The sequence below is a fragment of the Panthera tigris genome, chromosome D1 (assembly GCF_018350195.1).
Source record: "Panthera tigris isolate Pti1 chromosome D1, P.tigris_Pti1_mat1.1, whole genome shotgun sequence".
NCBI lineage: Eukaryota > Metazoa > Chordata > Mammalia > Carnivora > Felidae > Panthera > Panthera tigris.
Window position 1 is genome coordinate 60,542,217 of NC_056669.1, and position 17,037 is coordinate 60,559,253.

General features: G+C 35.8%; 2 protein-coding genes across 2 annotated transcripts; both read right to left on the minus strand.

The window, feature by feature from the left end:
- Positions 1–8,549: 8,549 nt before the first annotated feature.
- On the minus strand, positions 8,550–9,494 carry LOC102964073 (olfactory receptor 52K2-like). Its single transcript, XM_015540743.2, has one exon. It carries the CDS (start codon positions 9,492–9,494, stop codon positions 8,550–8,552), a length of 945 nt encoding a protein of 314 aa, XP_015396229.2.
- Positions 9,495–15,471: 5,977 nt separating this feature from the next.
- LOC102971330 (olfactory receptor 52E4-like) lies at positions 15,472–16,416 on the minus strand. Its single transcript, XM_007089343.1, has one exon. The coding sequence runs from the start codon at positions 16,414–16,416 to the stop codon at positions 15,472–15,474; it is 945 nt and encodes a 314-aa protein (XP_007089405.1).
- Between the last annotated feature and the right edge of the window lie 621 nt (positions 16,417–17,037).

The window sequence follows — 17,037 nt, forward strand, 5'->3', positions numbered from 1 at the left end:
TAAATTCTAAATAGAGATTTTTAAAAGCAAGGCATGAAGGATTAATAAGCATTCCACACTTGCAATGCTTCAAAGGACAATACTTTAGAAATTTGCTGCCCTGGTGAATTTCTGGCCATAAAAGAACCAGTATCTGATCACTTAAATGCATAATAGCTTTAAGATAGCAACAAAGTCATTGACCTTACATCCAAAAAGTATGCTCCCTGGATTTTCCAGGATCCCTGGAAAAATGTTACTTTGGCAGATTGTCCATGCTTTCATGATAATTCATACAAATATATATATATGATATAAATAAATATATGCAATATTAATATAATATCTAATATACAAATATATAATATAAAATTTACATTCCAACATCTCAGTTGATACCAGCTGTTCACTGTGAAACTAATGGTTAGTATGTTATTTCTTACTAAATTATTCTTAAGCCCAGAGAATATACCTGCATACACTTACTTTCCCAGAGTTGGTACCAGGTACCTTGTGGACTAGAATTTCTAAAGGATGATTGGGGAAAATGCCAAGAGCATCTTGATCTAACTTATTAGTGGCTAGTTCTATGTGGTGGAACTACACCAATTTACCTGTCAACAAGGAGGCAATCCAGAGAAGTCTCCAACTTATCTTCAGAGGGACCACCGTGTCTTCCTCTATTGCATGCTCTCAGTTTATTTTCAGCACAGCTGAGTCTCAAGAGTCCAAAGTAATTTGGAATATTTATGCCTGAGTTCTAGAAAGTCCTTCTTCACACCAATATGCTACAGTACCCTCATCACTGCCTCTCTCATGTCTTAGGTTTGAGTAAACATAGACAAGTTGTCTATATCCCTCCAGATTAATTGTGTTGTGTTGAATTAAAGCCAGGAATTCAGAGATTTGAATTATTCCCTCATGAAATGCTAACTTCAGATTTTATAGCTCCACTGGAGAGTCCCAATGGCTCAAGCACAGCAACAGATGTTTCTGTAGCTTCTGAGAAGTATAAATGGTGCCAGAGGAAGTACACAATTACTCTATCACATGATGTCCGTGGACAATGAAATTTGATTTGAGCGAGACTTTAAAATGGATTTTAAAAATCAGGAATAACTTTAAAAAGTTAACAAAGAGTCAGTGGAAATTTGCAACTAGTAATATGTTCTGGAGATTGTAATTCACTGCAAAATGATTATAGACAAAAATGTTGCTATTATAAACTTCAAGGTAGCTAAGAGATTAGATTTTAATTTTTCCTAACTCCAAAACAGAAATGGTAATAAGATAATAAAAATATACAAAATAAGATAAAAAAATAAGAAATGATAAAAAAGATATGATTAAAGGTGTTAGCTAATACTATGTGGTAATCATAATGCAATATATAAATCTGCCAAATTAACAACCGTACACGTTAAATTATACAATGTTATAAATCAACTGCATCTCCATATAGACACATTTTTTAAAAAGTTAATAGAGTTTCAGAAATCATAGAGATCTTAAAAGCAAATGGAGTAAAAAGATAGTTGGGGTGCCTGGGTGGCTCAGTCAGTTAAGTGTCCGACTTCAGCTCAGGTCATGATCTTACGGTTCATGGGTTCGAGCCCCACATCGGGGTCTGTGCTGACAGCTCAGAGCCTGGAGCCTGCTTTGGATTCTGTGCCTCCCTTTCTCTCTGTTCCTCCCTTTCTCTCTGTTCCTCCCCCTGCTCATGCTCTGTCTCTCTATCTTTCTCTCAAAAATAAAGATTAAAAAATTAAAAAAAAAAATACTCTTCGTGGGGCACCTGGGTTTCTGTGTCTCCCTATCTCTCTGCTCCTCCCCTGCTTGTGCTCCCTCTCTCTCAAAAGTAAAGAAATAAATATTTTAAAAAATACTCTTTGTACCTCAAATATGTGACCCATATCTTATGATAATCTATAGAGGGAAAGAAAGTTTGTGCCAGAAACAGGTATGGAGGGTGAGGATTTTGGAATTAGCCAGTAATATTTGTTTTAATCTTAAAATTCAAAAAGTGAAAGAAAGCGTAAACGTTACCCTAGGGAAAGAAAACACACTACGTAAAGTCATATTTTGCTCCATATATCCACTTCATAAACACCGCCCCGTAATTACTGAAAACAGCATGGATTTATTTTGCTGATAGTTTCACTAAACAAATAAATAAGAACAAAAAGAGGCTGATTTTCAAGTGAAAACTAGATAGTTATTGCCCTGATTATGTCTCTAAAACATCTTTTCCCCTATCAGGCTTATTTTTTCTCTTCATTGGAAAACTGTCGTTTTACTTAGAAACTGTCTATAAAAGCAAATTGCTATTTTGGATTGAAAACACTTACTGAACCTAGCATAAATCAATTTCTGTGAATGTGATCAGACTGATATGCAAAGACAAATATGAATATTTGGGCCATTTAAACGGACCTTGATTTATGGTTTTACTTGATCTTTATGTTACTCTCACTTTATAAAGTTCAAACAAAGCATCTAGCCATACCTCTCAGATGCATCGCCAGAGTGGCAGGCAGTGTGCACTACTTCAGAATTTAACTACCTCATTGACCATTACTTTTGGTCTTAAATACCTTTCAAACCTAGAAAACATTTTGTTCAGTTGCATGCACCAGTAAGCCCATAAAATATTACGTTTAATTAATTCTGTTCTTGTTTATAAATAGTCTCCATCTTAAATTCCCTAAGTGCTGCCTTTCCTTTAGTCACCTTACCCTCTATGGGAGACCCTGTAGATGCCCCTACAATTTAGCCATGGAAGTAAAGACTGGCATGGCAGGAGACCTTCCTGATGCTGCGTCTGTGCTATGGTTGGAGTCCATTTGTTGCTCACTATCCTTGTCATATAAGCTATTAAGTATTTTTAATTCTTCTGTTTTTCTCTCGAGTAGAAATGCTTGTCTCACGTAGTCCTATTTCTTCATCTGGCTGGGTTTTGCCTGGGGTTGCACTCATCTTGCAGACGCCTATAAGACAAACCAGCTGCCTGCTGCTTCTTGCTCTGGAGCCATAGGTTTTAGGAGGGTTATGCAAAATGAATGCCCCATGGGGATGGCTGTCAATGATCACCAATGAGAATGTCTCTCTTTGTTCTAGAGGAATCTCACTGACCAGACAGATGACAGACTTCTGAGACTTTTGCAGTCATTAGAGGACTAACCTCAGGAACCAATAATCAAAAGCGTGTGGGTACTAGGGTCACAATGATGATTGTTTAATTGTACTTTTGTGGAACTGAACATTGCAGATTGTATAAGGAAAACATCGGTCTTCACAGCATGAAGCTGAATAAACTTTCTATAGCCCCGCATTTTTGAACAGAGTTATCAGTATTGTTTAAAGCAGTGTGAATAAAGTGTTACCCATGCAGTGGCTGCCTCATAATCACCTGAAATGATCATCTTTACCCAGATATTCCCTAAAATTTCATATTTCCCCAGACGTTGCATGAGGTACAACAGCTTAGTTGATGCTAGTTCCTTATCTTAAAGAGGAGGATAATAATATCTTCTTTTCAGGAGTTATATAATATGAAAATTAATAATGTAATTCCCCATTTACTGTTTGACAAATAAAAAGTCATTTTTTATTTACTATTACTTTAGTTATTTAATTTTGCCTTTCAAATGTAAGCCTGGGATTTCCATTTCCAAATGGATGTGAGGGACTAGGTAACAATGTCAAGTAGTGTAATTAAATTCCCTGTTGCTCTTTAGTTGCTAGCATTGGAAGGAATCTGTGAAATTAGAACTAACAAACACTGATGACCAATGGATGAGGTATACCAGACGTAAGCCAACACAGAAAACATAATGAGGCATTTTGTCCCCTTTTCTACCACTTCTCCTGTCCTTAGTCTTCTTTGACCAGTCTACACTTGCAGACTTCCCTTGCCATCCACTGTATCATTTATTTTGCCTCTGATGTTTATATTATCCATTGAGATAGCTTCACTAGAGTTCATAGGATAAATGATTTGCCAAAATCAAACAAAGAGCGACTAAGGATGTCTCAAAAGAACACATTTAGCACTGTGAGATTTAATATGTCAACTTGAATGGAAGGGAAAAAATATATATATAGTGCTATATAACATATTTTATCCCAGGATCTGAGTTTCCCTTCTTAAAGACAAAATTCCCTGTTTCCTTTTTCTCAGTTAGTATGGTGTAAAAGGCCCCTATTTGATGTGTAAAGTACAAGGAAAGCATAGTGTTATTAACACCAGGAGTCTACTCCATAGATAGCGTTAAATATCAGGGATTGCATATCCCATTTCTTCTCTTCTTTTTTTAAATATTTAATTAAAAAGACATAGATATATCGATATGCAGATAGATATGCAGACATATATTTCTACGTCTCTGATTACCAAAATAATCTAGAATACTTTGAACGAAAGGCTTTTAGTCTTCTGGAAACAGAGGGAACTAAGTGGCTAATGCTTCTAAATGGACAGAGCTTTGGTGTTAACACCAGCATTAGTGTCTTTAGGTAAAATGTGATGAACCTCATGCTGTAGAGGAAGACCTGTTTTCAGAGTTGGCTCTGCTAGTATTGGTTGTATAACTATTTTCATGTAATTTCTTCTTTACAATCTCAAATTTCCTGAACTTTAAAATATGAATACTAGTAGTACATATATCATATTGTCTATATGAAGCTTAAATGAATTAATATGGTTATGGTGTTTAATACAATGAATAACATAATAATCACGTTAATAAGTGGTAGTGGCAACTAATCATGATGGGAATTGAAGTGGTAATAATAAATGGTACATAGATTGTCCTCCTCTGAGACTCATTGGATTTAAAGATTTCCTCATTGGAAAGGGAAATCCCTTACCCCCTACAGCCAGTTGCCTTTAGGGAGTTCCAATTATGTCAGCTGGTCTAGGCTATAAATTTGACATACAAAGATGGATAGCAGGGACACCTGGATGGCTCAGTCGGTTAAGTGTCTCTTTGTTTCTGCTTAGGTCATGATCTCACTGTTGGTGAGTTCAAGCCCTGCATCAGGCTCTGTGCTGACAGTGTGGAGTCTGCTTGTGATTCTCTCTCTCCCTCTCTCCCTGCCCCTCCCCTGCTCTCTCTCTCAAAATAAATAAATAAACTTAATAAAAAATGGATAGCAATAAAGCACTGACCATGGATGACTGGTAATTATGTCTAGATTTCATTACAATAAAAATAAAGGCAAAGTTCATGCAGATGAAAGCAACATCCTCCAAAAGCAGCTCTATTTTTAATAAAGGTATATTTAAAACAAAGTAGTTGCTTTATTTTTAAATATTTTAAAAATAATTTTTATTAGGGGGCACCTGGGTGGCTCAGTTGGTTAAGCATCTGATTTCGGCTCAAGTCATGATCTCGCAGTTTGTGAGTTTGAGCCCCGCATCAGGCTCTGTGCTGACAGCTCAGTGTCTGGAGCCTGCTTCAGATTCTGTGTCTCCTCCTCTTTCTGCTCCTCCCATGCTCTGTCTCTCTCTGTCTCTCAATAATGAATAAATGTTAAAAAATTTTTTAAATAATTTTTATTAAGTTTATCTATTTCTTTTGAGAGAGAGAAAGAGAGAGAGAGAGAGAGAGAGAGAGAAAGAGAGAGAGAACAAGCAGGGGAGGGGCACAGACAGAAGGAAAGAGTGAATCCCAAGCAGGCTTCCCACTGTCCACACAGAGCCCTACCTGGGGCTTGAACTCACAAAATGTGAGATCATGACCTGAACCGAAATCAAGAGCTAGATGTCAACCGACTGAGACACCCAGGCACCCTATCAACCGAAGTATTTTATATCAGTCTATACAGATACACTGTGTGTGTTTGTATGTGTGTATGAGTGTGTCTGTGTGTGTTTACTCAATTAGTGAACAGTATGAGAAAATGTTTCACAATTTGTATAGTGAAGAATCAGATACAAGAATTTAGATAGTTGAGGATTTCTAAATTTGAACTTAAAGGAATATGTGGGGACATTTGTTTTTGGACAAGTTGGAGTAACAGGAATGTGCATGAAAGAACTAAAGTACCATAAAATATGTGAAGTAAAGGCACTCAAGGTATTGGACATCAGATAATGAAAGACAATGGAATCTGTGGGATGGGAAACTAATGAGGTTATCCTTTCAATTGCCCAAGCTTACTGCATAGGGAAAGTTACCAAAACACATTAGGGAAAGGTAGAGCCCAGGCAGAGTACAACATGATTCTTAAATTCAGGATCTGGAGCTGGGATTCTTCTTCTTTCCTCTTTCAGCTTTCTTCTTTTTTCTTCTTCCTCTTCCTCCTCTTCTTTCCCTTCCTCTTCTTCCTCTTCTTTCTTCTTCTCCTTCTTCTTCTTTTAAGATTTCTGTTTGTTTGTTTGGGGTGCCTAGGTGGCTTAGTCGGTTAACCATCCAACTTCCAAGCTTGGCTCAGGTCATGATCTCACAGTTCAGCTCATTGAGTTTGAGCCCTGCATCGTGTGCTGACAGCTCAGAGCCTGGGGTCTGCTTTGGATTCTTTCTGTGTGTGTCTCTATCTGCTCCTCCCCTGCTCATCCTCTGTTTCTCTGTCTCTCAAAAATAAATAAACATTATTTTTTTTTAATTTTTGAAAAAAAAGGAATTTATTTCTATTTTTATTTTTGAGAGAGAGTGAGTGGTGAAGGGGCAGAGAGAGAGAGAGAGGGAGATAGAGAATCCTGCTGTCAGCGCAGAGCCTAATGCGAAGCTTGAACTCACGACCCCATGAGATCATAACATGAGCTGAAGTCAAGAGTTGGATACTTAATCGAATGAGCCACCCAGGTGCCCCTGGATCTGGGATTCTTGGAAGAATAAAACAGAAACAGTAAATCAGTGTACCAAAGAGAAGAAATCTGCAGAGAGACAACTTCTTGTTCTTCAGAAGGACTGCTTTAAAAATTACTTCAATACTGATTAGTTCATTGTGAACTAATTAGTTCAGATTAGTTGGAGCAAAACCTCTGTGAACCAATCTACCCAAAACCACACACACAAAATTGGGACAATATTTGAAGCCAACCCTTTTTGAGAAGTCACTGAGGAATTTTTCATAATTTATTGTGATATAGGAAAATATAGGGAAACCAAACAGTGAGACAAAATGAGAACTAGATGAAATATTGCTCTGGTTTCACACTGTACAGCCTAAAACAAAACCTGACAAGCTTGACCAATATTCAATCTAATTAAGTCCCAGAACAAAGCCTGAAAACATAGAAATACAAAAAAGAATTTAGCATCCCACAGGGTAAAATATATATTGTTTTTTTCATATTTTATATGTTTATATATGTTTTATATATTATCATATATAATTATGTATATAATCCATTCCAACCTATAAGTCATGAAAAGTAATAGAAAAACAAAATTCATAATAAGTAAGAAAAATTAATCAATTGAAACTGACCCAGAAATGACACAGATATTAAAGTTAATCGACACAGGCATTTAAAGTTTTTAGAAATGCATTCTATGTCTTTGAAAACCAGCATCCTAGCATCCAAAAGAAGGGACAAAATTGGTTTGGCAGTCCAAAAATCACCATCAAAATAAACTGTCACTATTTGACACAACAGGAAGCTTGAAAAATGCTCTATTCAAAAGGCTTGTTTTTATTTGACATGACTCAGAAATCAACCTATGAGAAAAAGGCATTTGTAATGGCAATTGTTTAACATTAAAGTGTCCTAAGACAAACTTACTAATTGGGTTAACAAAAGACTGACTATAAAACTCAAAACAAACCAGCCAACAAACAAACAAAACAAAAACAAGCAAACAAATAAAAACAGAGAATGAGATGTTCATAGGAGGATTTGAAAAGTTCCAACATATTTTTAGGAATATAGAAGGCCACCTACCCATGTGCATAGTGCATGCACAAGATTTCAAAAACAAAACAAAACAAAACAAACAAACAAAACCCACTCCAAGTAAAAATCTTGCTTACGAATCAGACTTGATATCAGCTATTACAAATAAGTTCCAAGAACTAAAATAAACGAAGTCTAAAGAAGAAAAGGAAAAGTTTGAGAATCATGTGTCACCAAATACAGAGTATAAATAGACAGGAATTATTTAAAAAGAACCAAATATAATGGAAATGTATAATAAATGAATGTAAAATCCACAATAGGTGCTCAAAAGCATATTTAAACTTAGAGAAAAAAAAGAATAAGCAAGCTTGAAGAGAGGCCAATTGAAACTATTCAGCCTGAAAAGCAAAAAAAAAAAAAAAAAAGAAGAAAAAAATGAAAAAGTCTCAAAGACCCCTGTAGGATACAGAAAAAAGAAAAAAAAAAAAAGCCTATAAAGAAAATCCTAGAAGGACAGGAGAGACAGAAATAACATTTGAAGAAATAATGGCTGAAATTTTTCAAAAATTGATAAAAAAAAAAACAAAAAAACTTCAATCCTCACAAACAAGAAGCTCAACAAATTCTAAGCAGAATGAAAACAAGATAGCCTTACCTAAAGTATCAGTCAAATGTTTAAAAGAAAAAGACAAAGGGAGAATCTTGAAAGCAGCAATATATGCTTTCAAACACATTTGATTATTAAGAATTTAAAGAATCCCTCCCGGATTCTCTTGGTTTTTACACCATAGATAATAGGGTTCATCATAGGTGGAATAAGAAGATATATATTGGCTATAAAAATATGGATATGTGGAGCGATGTGGTGGCCAAACCTATGAGTGAGAAAAGAGAAAAAGGCTGGTGTATAAAACACTAAGATGACCCATACATGGGAGACACATGTACTTAAGGTCTTGAGGCGGGCAGCTTTCGAAGGCAGATTAAAGACAGTGAAAAGAATAAGGACATAAGAACAGATGATCAATATGAAATCCAATCCCCCTGTCAGGAATGCCACAATTAGGCTGTAGGCTCTACGAATCTTGGTTTCAGTGCAAACTAGCTTTATCACAGCCATAAACTCACAGTACGTATGGGAGATGACATTAGTTCTGCAGTAGGAAAGCCACCTCAGTAGAAAGGGATGTGGACTGAGGAGTACAGCTCCTCTAAAGACAATGCCCAAACCAAAGCCTATAATCACTGCAGGGGTCAGGATAGTGGAATGTCTTAATGGGTGGCAAATGGCTATGTAGCGGTCAAAAGCCATGGCCAGGATAAATCCAGATTCCATAGTAGACAGAGAATGAATAAGATACATTTGAGCGAGGCAGGCTTCAAAGTAGATCTCTCTGTAATTGAACCAGAAGAGGCTAAGTATCTTGGGAAGTGTAGAAGAAGTAAGAATCAAATCAGCCACTGAAAGCATGCATAGAAAGAGGTACATAGGTTCGTGTAGTTTGTGGTCTGTCTTGACAATTAATAGAAGGGCAACATTTCCCATTAGTGACACGAGGTAGACTAGACAAAAAGGGATAGAAATCCATATGTGAACAGCCTCCAATCCCGGAATGCCAAGCAGTAGAAAGCTGGTTGGGTGAAGACTGGTCCTGTTGTAATTTAACATTATGTAAACAGTAGATATTCCATGACCCTGTCCAAATTAAAAATCACAAAGATTATAAATATATGAATATCAATGTTTTTCTTCCATTACTATGGGTTTGGAGAGATGCCAGTTATTGAATTATTTCTTCAGTAGTATAATCTCGCAATGCATTAAATATATGGGATTGTGCTTTTTTGGGTAAGAAAAATTAGTAGAAAAGTATCTATCTATCATCTATCTATCATCTATCTATCTCCTTGCCTTTTTTTTTTTCCAGAAAGTGTTGTTCAGTTAGCCATATGCATTTCAGTAGTATTATAGTATTAGAGAGGTAACAGGTGATATATTGCTGAGTATGAAGATATAATTTTCTATAATTTGAGACAAGCAAAAAAGGGTAAGTCCAACCATTATGACTGAGATCAGTGATTTGTGATATTTAACCTCTCTCACCCCCTTCTCAATGACAGGGCTTATAGATATAATGAAAAGGTGACTTGGGAAATACTAAAGAACAATTGGGGAAATTAGCTAAAAAAAAGGAGAATGAAGAAGTATGAACCAAACTGGTCCTATTTTTAAAGGTGAGTCATTAAGCTAATAAATCAAGGACCCTTATCTTCATAAAATCAGCTCAACTGAACAATAAGAAAATCACTTAGCAAAGGACTATCCAATAGAAAAAATGACTAAGTCTGGAAAACATGGGTATTCAGATTACCAGATATTTGTGTTGTTTTGTAAAAGATCAATCAAATTCTTCCAGAAGGTGAATAATACATTTTTCAATCACACAGTACACTTCACACTGACTTCTGTTTCCAAAGCTAAATTTTTTTCCCTATATGCCCAATGCTGTGCCTTTTATTCCTATAACTTACTCATTCCATAACTGGAAGGCTCTATCTTCCATCTCCCACCCCTCTTCCCTCTAGCAACCATCAGTTTGCTGTCTGGGTTTAGAGGTCTGATTCCTTAAGAAAACTTTTAAATAAAACTCTTGATTTCCAGAAATTGGCTTACCAGAAATCACTCCTTAGAGTTTGTGAGCAATTATTTTGGAAGGACATCCTAACAATACTAAATTTTGAATTGATAAATAATTATCTTGGTTCAAATATTGGTATATGGTGAGCTTTTATAACATGAAGTATCCTTTCACTCTGAATAAAAGAATTATTTTTAAAAAAATGTTTTGACCAGTTCAGTTTAGGACTAAATCCTAGAAGTAGATTAACAAAAATTATGAATGAACAAACTGTTCATTTCAGCTTAAATATTGAGTTCATCTTGTTCTACCTTATTTTTTGTCAAGAAGTTCAACCATCTTTCAGAGAGCCACAAGTGCTGTCTTCACCACTTAAGACTGGACCTAGAACCCCATCCTAGGTTCCATCATTCCCTTCTTATGGAAGCATTGAGTTTTCCAATCCCAACTCAACTACAACTCTGCAGCCTGTAACCAGGTTATCTTACCTCTATAATGAGATGGCCCCATTGTTCACCGTGAAGGTCAGCTTAATATATGCTATACTACAGCAAGTTTCATTATATCTCTTATCCTGGGGGACCAGATGCCTGCAAGGAATATCCTACCTATCACCTCCTTCGAGAATGTTGTCTGATTATAAGCAATTTCAATAATTTATCCTAGTCTCTTCAGGAACAGTTTGGTCTCTTGAAGGGAATCAGTCTTGTAGTGTCATTGCCACCCAAGCTAGCTCTGAACTTAGAAACCAAGAAGAGATGGTCTCTGGACTCCGAGTCTCTTGAGATACTTGATTTATTACACTTCTAGGGCTTAAGCACATGTAGGCACTGCGAATTAATGCCTTCTCACAACATATGTGATGAGAGCTAGACAGAATGGAGAATATCAGAGAGGCACATGGTTATTAATTAATTAGGGTATCCATATTAATATCCCCATATGTCTCCAGATATTAAGTAACTTACTTGAATCTTATCTAGTTCTGAAAAACAACCAAAGCTCCAGGATACTTTCTAGTCATGTTTCTATTACTGAATCCTCTTGAATTTTACTTGTTTAATCAAGTAAAGGATACTCATTATCCCTATATACAAAAGAATCATTATGTGCATTTTCGTTGCAATGTTATGCATATATTAAATATGTCTTCCTTATAAACTTGTCCTTCCTCAACTTCTTCTCCTTTTTCTGTATTTCAGGAGCATTGACCATTGCAGGCTATGTTTCCCAGGATCACAGATCATCTGTATTTATGCTGGGTTTGTTCAGTGTAGGTACTGGCAGGAAAATATTAGGGAAGAGGAAAGAAAGGTCAGGTTATTTCTCCCTATTTCTCACTCTCTTCAACTGCATCTACTCCAGGGCTCCAGATCCTGCCAGAGAGGACTTCCATGGTTTCACCTTCCACTGGGAGACTCATATCTTTGAGTCTGGAACTGCTGGCTGCCCCCTCTGTTTCACTGACCTAGAGCTGGTATGGCTTCCTATAGTTCTTAATTTCTGGGAATCTTTATTTTTAATATTTCACTTCTCAGAAGCTATATAATTATATAAATAATTATCAGTATTAAAGATGTCCTGTCCTAAATATTCAAATTTTTTTTTGTGTCCTGGTTAGATTCTTACTAATATAGATACCTTTAATAATTCTATAGGGCTTTGGTAATTGGTTGATTTGAAAGAATGACGGTATTTCCTAGTTAACTGTTATTAAATATTAGAAAGAGGACAATAAAAAATGACCAGCAACCTCAACCTCAACATAATAAAGGCCATATATGATAAGCCCTTGTACTAACATTGTACTCAATGGTGAAATACTGAAAGTTTTTTCTTTATGATCAGGAACAAGAGAGATATGCCCATTTCTATCGCTTGTATGCAACATAGTTCTGGAAGTATTAGCTATAGCAATTAGACAAGAAAAATAAATAAAAGGCATACAAGTTGGGAAGGAAGATACAAAACTATGTTTGCAGATGATTTGATCTTGTAAGAAGAAAACCATAAAGATATCACACTTGTATACACACACACACACACACACACACACACACACACAAACATACCTAATATACCCAATAAATAAATTAGCAAAATTGCAATATTCAAAATCAACATGCAAAACCCCAAAATTGCATTTCTATTCACTAACAATGAGCAATCTGAAAAGGAAATTACATAAATAATTATATTTATAATAAATTCCAAAAGAATAAAATAGGAATAAATTTAAGCAAAGAGACGAATACTTGTACACTAAAAACTACAAAACATTGTTGGAAGATATTAATGAAGACACAAATAAATAGAAAGATATTCCATGGTCATGGATTGGAAAACATAATGTTAATATGCCAATGCTACCCAAAGTCATCTACAGATTCAATGCAATCCTTACCAAAGTTGCAATGACATTTTTGTAGAAACAGAAAAATCCAATCTAAAATTCATACAAAATCTCACACAAAATAGCCACACACACAAAAAAATATTGAAAATAAGAACAAAGTTGAGGTCTCATACTTCCTGATTTCACAACTTACTACAAAGCTATAGTAATCAAATAAGTATGGTACTGGCCTAAAGACAGACATATAGACCTATACAAGAGAAAAGAAAGCTCCCAAATAAACTCTAACATATATGGTCAGGTAATTTCTACAAGAGAGCCCAGATCATTCAATGGGGAAAGAACAGTTTTTTTTTTTTTCAACAAATGGCAGTGAAAAAACTAGATATCCACATGCAATGGAATGAAATTGAACTCATATCATACAGAAAAAAATTACTGAAAATGGATCAAAGACCTAAATAGGAGAGGTGAAACTATCAAATACTTAGAAAAAAAATAGAGAGAAAACCTTATGACATTGTATTTCACAATTTTTTGGATAAGACAGAAAAACATAGGCAACAAAAATAAAAATAAATAAGCTGGACTTCACCAAAATTAAAACTTTTGTACTTAAATACAGACAACAAACTGGTTGTTGCCAGAGGGGAGGTGGGTGACGAAATGGGTGAAATAAGTGAAGGGGATTAAGAGTCAACTTACTGTGATGAGCACTGAATAATGTATAGAATGTTGAATCATTATATTCTACACCTGAAACTAATATAGCATTATATGTTAATTATATTTCAATTAAAAAATGAGCAGGAAAACAATACTTTTGTGCATCAAAGGGCACTATCAAGAGAGGGAAAGGCAACCCACAGAATGGGAGAAAATATTTGTAAACCATATATCTGATAATAAATTAATAGCCAGAATATATAAAGAACTTTTAAAGCTCAACAGCAATGACAACAACACAATAGATTAGAAAATGAGCAAATAACTTGAATAAAATTTTTTCCAAAGAATGTGTACAAATGGCAAATATATACATGAAAAGATGTTCAACATCACTAATTTTTAGGGAAATGCAAATCAAAACCAAAATGAGACACCACTTCATATATATTAGGATGGCTACTATTTTTAAAAAATTAAAAAAATTAGGAGTGCCTGGGTGGCTCAGTCGGTTAAACGTACGACTTCAGCTCAGGTCGTGATCTCACAGTTCATGGATTCAAGCCCCACATCAGGCTCTGTGCTGACAGCTCAGAGCCTGGAGCCTGCTTGAATTCTGTGTCTCCCTCTCTCTGTGCTACCCCCTCCTCACTTCCTGTTTCTCTGTCTCTTGAAAATAAATAAACATTTAAAAAAATAAAAAAAAAATCATTGGTGTGGATATGAAAAATTGGAACCCTTTTGCATTGTTAGTGAGAATGTAATATGATGCAGCTGCTGTGCAAAAAGAGACATGGCTATTGCTCAAAAATGAAAACACAGAATTACCATATAATACAGCAATTCCACTTCTGGGTATTTATCCAAAAGAAATTAAAACAGAGACTAGAACAGATATTTATATAACTACATCCACAATAGCATTACTCATAGGAGGCAAAACTTGGAAGCAACCCAAGTGTCCATCCATAGATAAATGGATAAATGAAATATAGATAGATAGATAAGAATCTGTATCTAGATATATGTCTGTTTTATCTATGTATCTATAGTCCACTATAATATTTATTGGAAATATTATTCCACATTAAAAGGTAAGGAAATTCTGACGCATTCTACAACATGAATGGAATTATGTTGAGTGAAATAAGCCAGTCACAAAAAGACTAATACTGTATGATTCCACTTATATGAAGTACCTAGAGTAGCCAAATTCACAAAGACAATATAATGGTAGTTGCCAGGGAATGTGGGGAATGGGAAGTTAATGTTAATGGATAGATTTCAGATGGGAAAGATAAAAATCTCTGAAGAAGAATGGTGGTGATGACTGCACAGCAATGTGAGTGCATGAATTACACTGAACTGGACAATTAAAAATGGTTAAAATAACAACTATTATGTTATGTATATTTTACCACAATACTAAAAAAGCCACCAGTAAATGTCCTTTAGTTACATTCTTATCTTAATTGCAAAAAGCATAAGTGGTGATGTTGGATAGATACATAGATACATGGATATATAGATCGATGATAGACTGATCTTCATGGTCTTTTCTTTATTACCAACATACAAATATATATTAACAAAGAGAAACATCAAGAGAAGTTTATTGCAGTTGTACACTGAGCTGTTCCATAAATACAAGTGGGAAACTGTCCATCATTTAGTTCTCTATAGAAATCCTTTTTTTCTATATTGTTTACTTATCCTTTTTCTTCTTCCACTGTTCACTCTCTGTTTGTAATTATCCTCCATAAGACATACAGTTAGAAGGAGATTGACAATTTGTCCTCGAATATTTAATACATGAAAAAGCTGAAATAACTTGTTTGATTAGAATTTTTGGAATTCACAGACATATAGTAAATAAAAGAACTTTCAGATGGTAAATGCAATTCTGCTTGTGAGAGTAAGAGCAGCTAGTTATTTTAATTATATCACTTCTTTTATTTCCATTTATTTTATCAATTCAACTACAATCAAGCAACTTTGACCATTAATGTCCTAATAACATGTTCCCGTATTTTCTTGGTCCTTACTCCATATACAATAGGGTTGAGAAAAGGGGGCACCAAAAGGTACATATTTGCAATAAAAATATGGACATGTGCAGGCACATTTTTCCCAAAACGGTGAGTGAAAATGGAAAAACCAGCTGTGGAATAGAAGACAAGAATAACACAGACATGTGACCCACATGTGCCCAGAGCCTTAAAGCTAGCTTCTCGGGATGGCAGACGGAATACAGAGCGGAGGATGAAGGCATAGGATACAGCAATGAGAATTGCATCACATGAGCCAATGATAGAAGCCATACTGAGGCTATAACTCTTGGTGGCCCCTATGTCCATACATGCCAGCTTCACCACGGCCATGAACTCACAATAGGTGTGGGCAATAATTCGTGATCTGCAGTAGGGAAGTTGTTTGAGCAGGATGGGATGTGGAGAAAAGAAGGCTACACCCCTAATCACCACAATAATACTCATTATGGTGATGCGTGCATGGGTGAGAATGGTAGTATGGTGCAGTGGATGACAAATGGCCACATAACGGTCAAAGGCCATGGCCAGAAAAAAGCCAGATTCCATAGCAGTAAAACTATGAATGAAGAACATTTGGGCTAGACAGACATCAAAGGCAATGTCATGGACTCCAAGCCAGAAGAGACACAGCATCCGAGGCAGTGTAGATGTGGAGAGGACCAGGTCAGTGACGGAGAGCATGCACAAAAAGAAGAACATAGGCTCATGGAGACTCTGCTCTGCCTTCACCACGGCCAGGATGCTCACATTCCCCACCACAGCCACCACGTACATGGAGCAGAAGGGAATCCCAATCCAGACATGCAGGTGCTCTAGTCCTGGGATGCCCATCAGCAAGAAGGTGACAGGAGAAGGATGAGAGGTGTTGAAAGGAGGCATGATGCTTTTTCCCGGGCTTATCAGTACTTCTAAAGATAAAGTTGCTATGACAGATGATCACAACCAGATGCTAAAAACATGGAGATTCAGTTCAGGAAGACCCTTAATGATCTATTGCTAAAAACAATTCAAATTCATAATCAGGTGTATTTAAATTCACTAGGACCATAATACCAAAATTAGTAATAACTAACCAAATGACTGTGTTTAGAAGTACAGAAAGATAATACTTATATCATATTATCCCAGGGGCTTATAAATTACCTTGTCCCTTCATTTCCAGTAAAAGATTCCATCTGTAGTCATACCTGAACGTAAGTCAACTAATATTTACTGAATGTCTTCCTTGAGTTACCATTCATTATTTCCCGTATGTCAGTGGGCTTTCCCCTAACTAGAAGTGATCAAGCAGAGGCACTGTGAAAACATCAAGTAGTTATTGAAAGGACCCTTATAGTCCAATCTGGCATTCACATGGGGAATAGAAATAAATGGTCTTTGTCCCTCTCTGGACATGATATTGAAGTCTTTGACACAGCTTTTGAAGTAGAATCAACTCAGTCTTTATCTTTAGCCTTTCATTTACCACTGTGCACACGTGACTAATCTGACAAGATTACA

Coding starts and splice junctions, on each gene's coding strand:
- LOC102971330 (XM_007089343.1), bottom strand. CDS start 16,416: ATGCCTCCTTTCAACACCTCTCATCCTTCTCCTGTCACCTTCTTGCTG.
- LOC102964073 (XM_015540743.2), bottom strand. CDS start 9,494: ATGTTAAATTACAACAGGACCAGTCTTCACCCAACCAGCTTTCTACTG.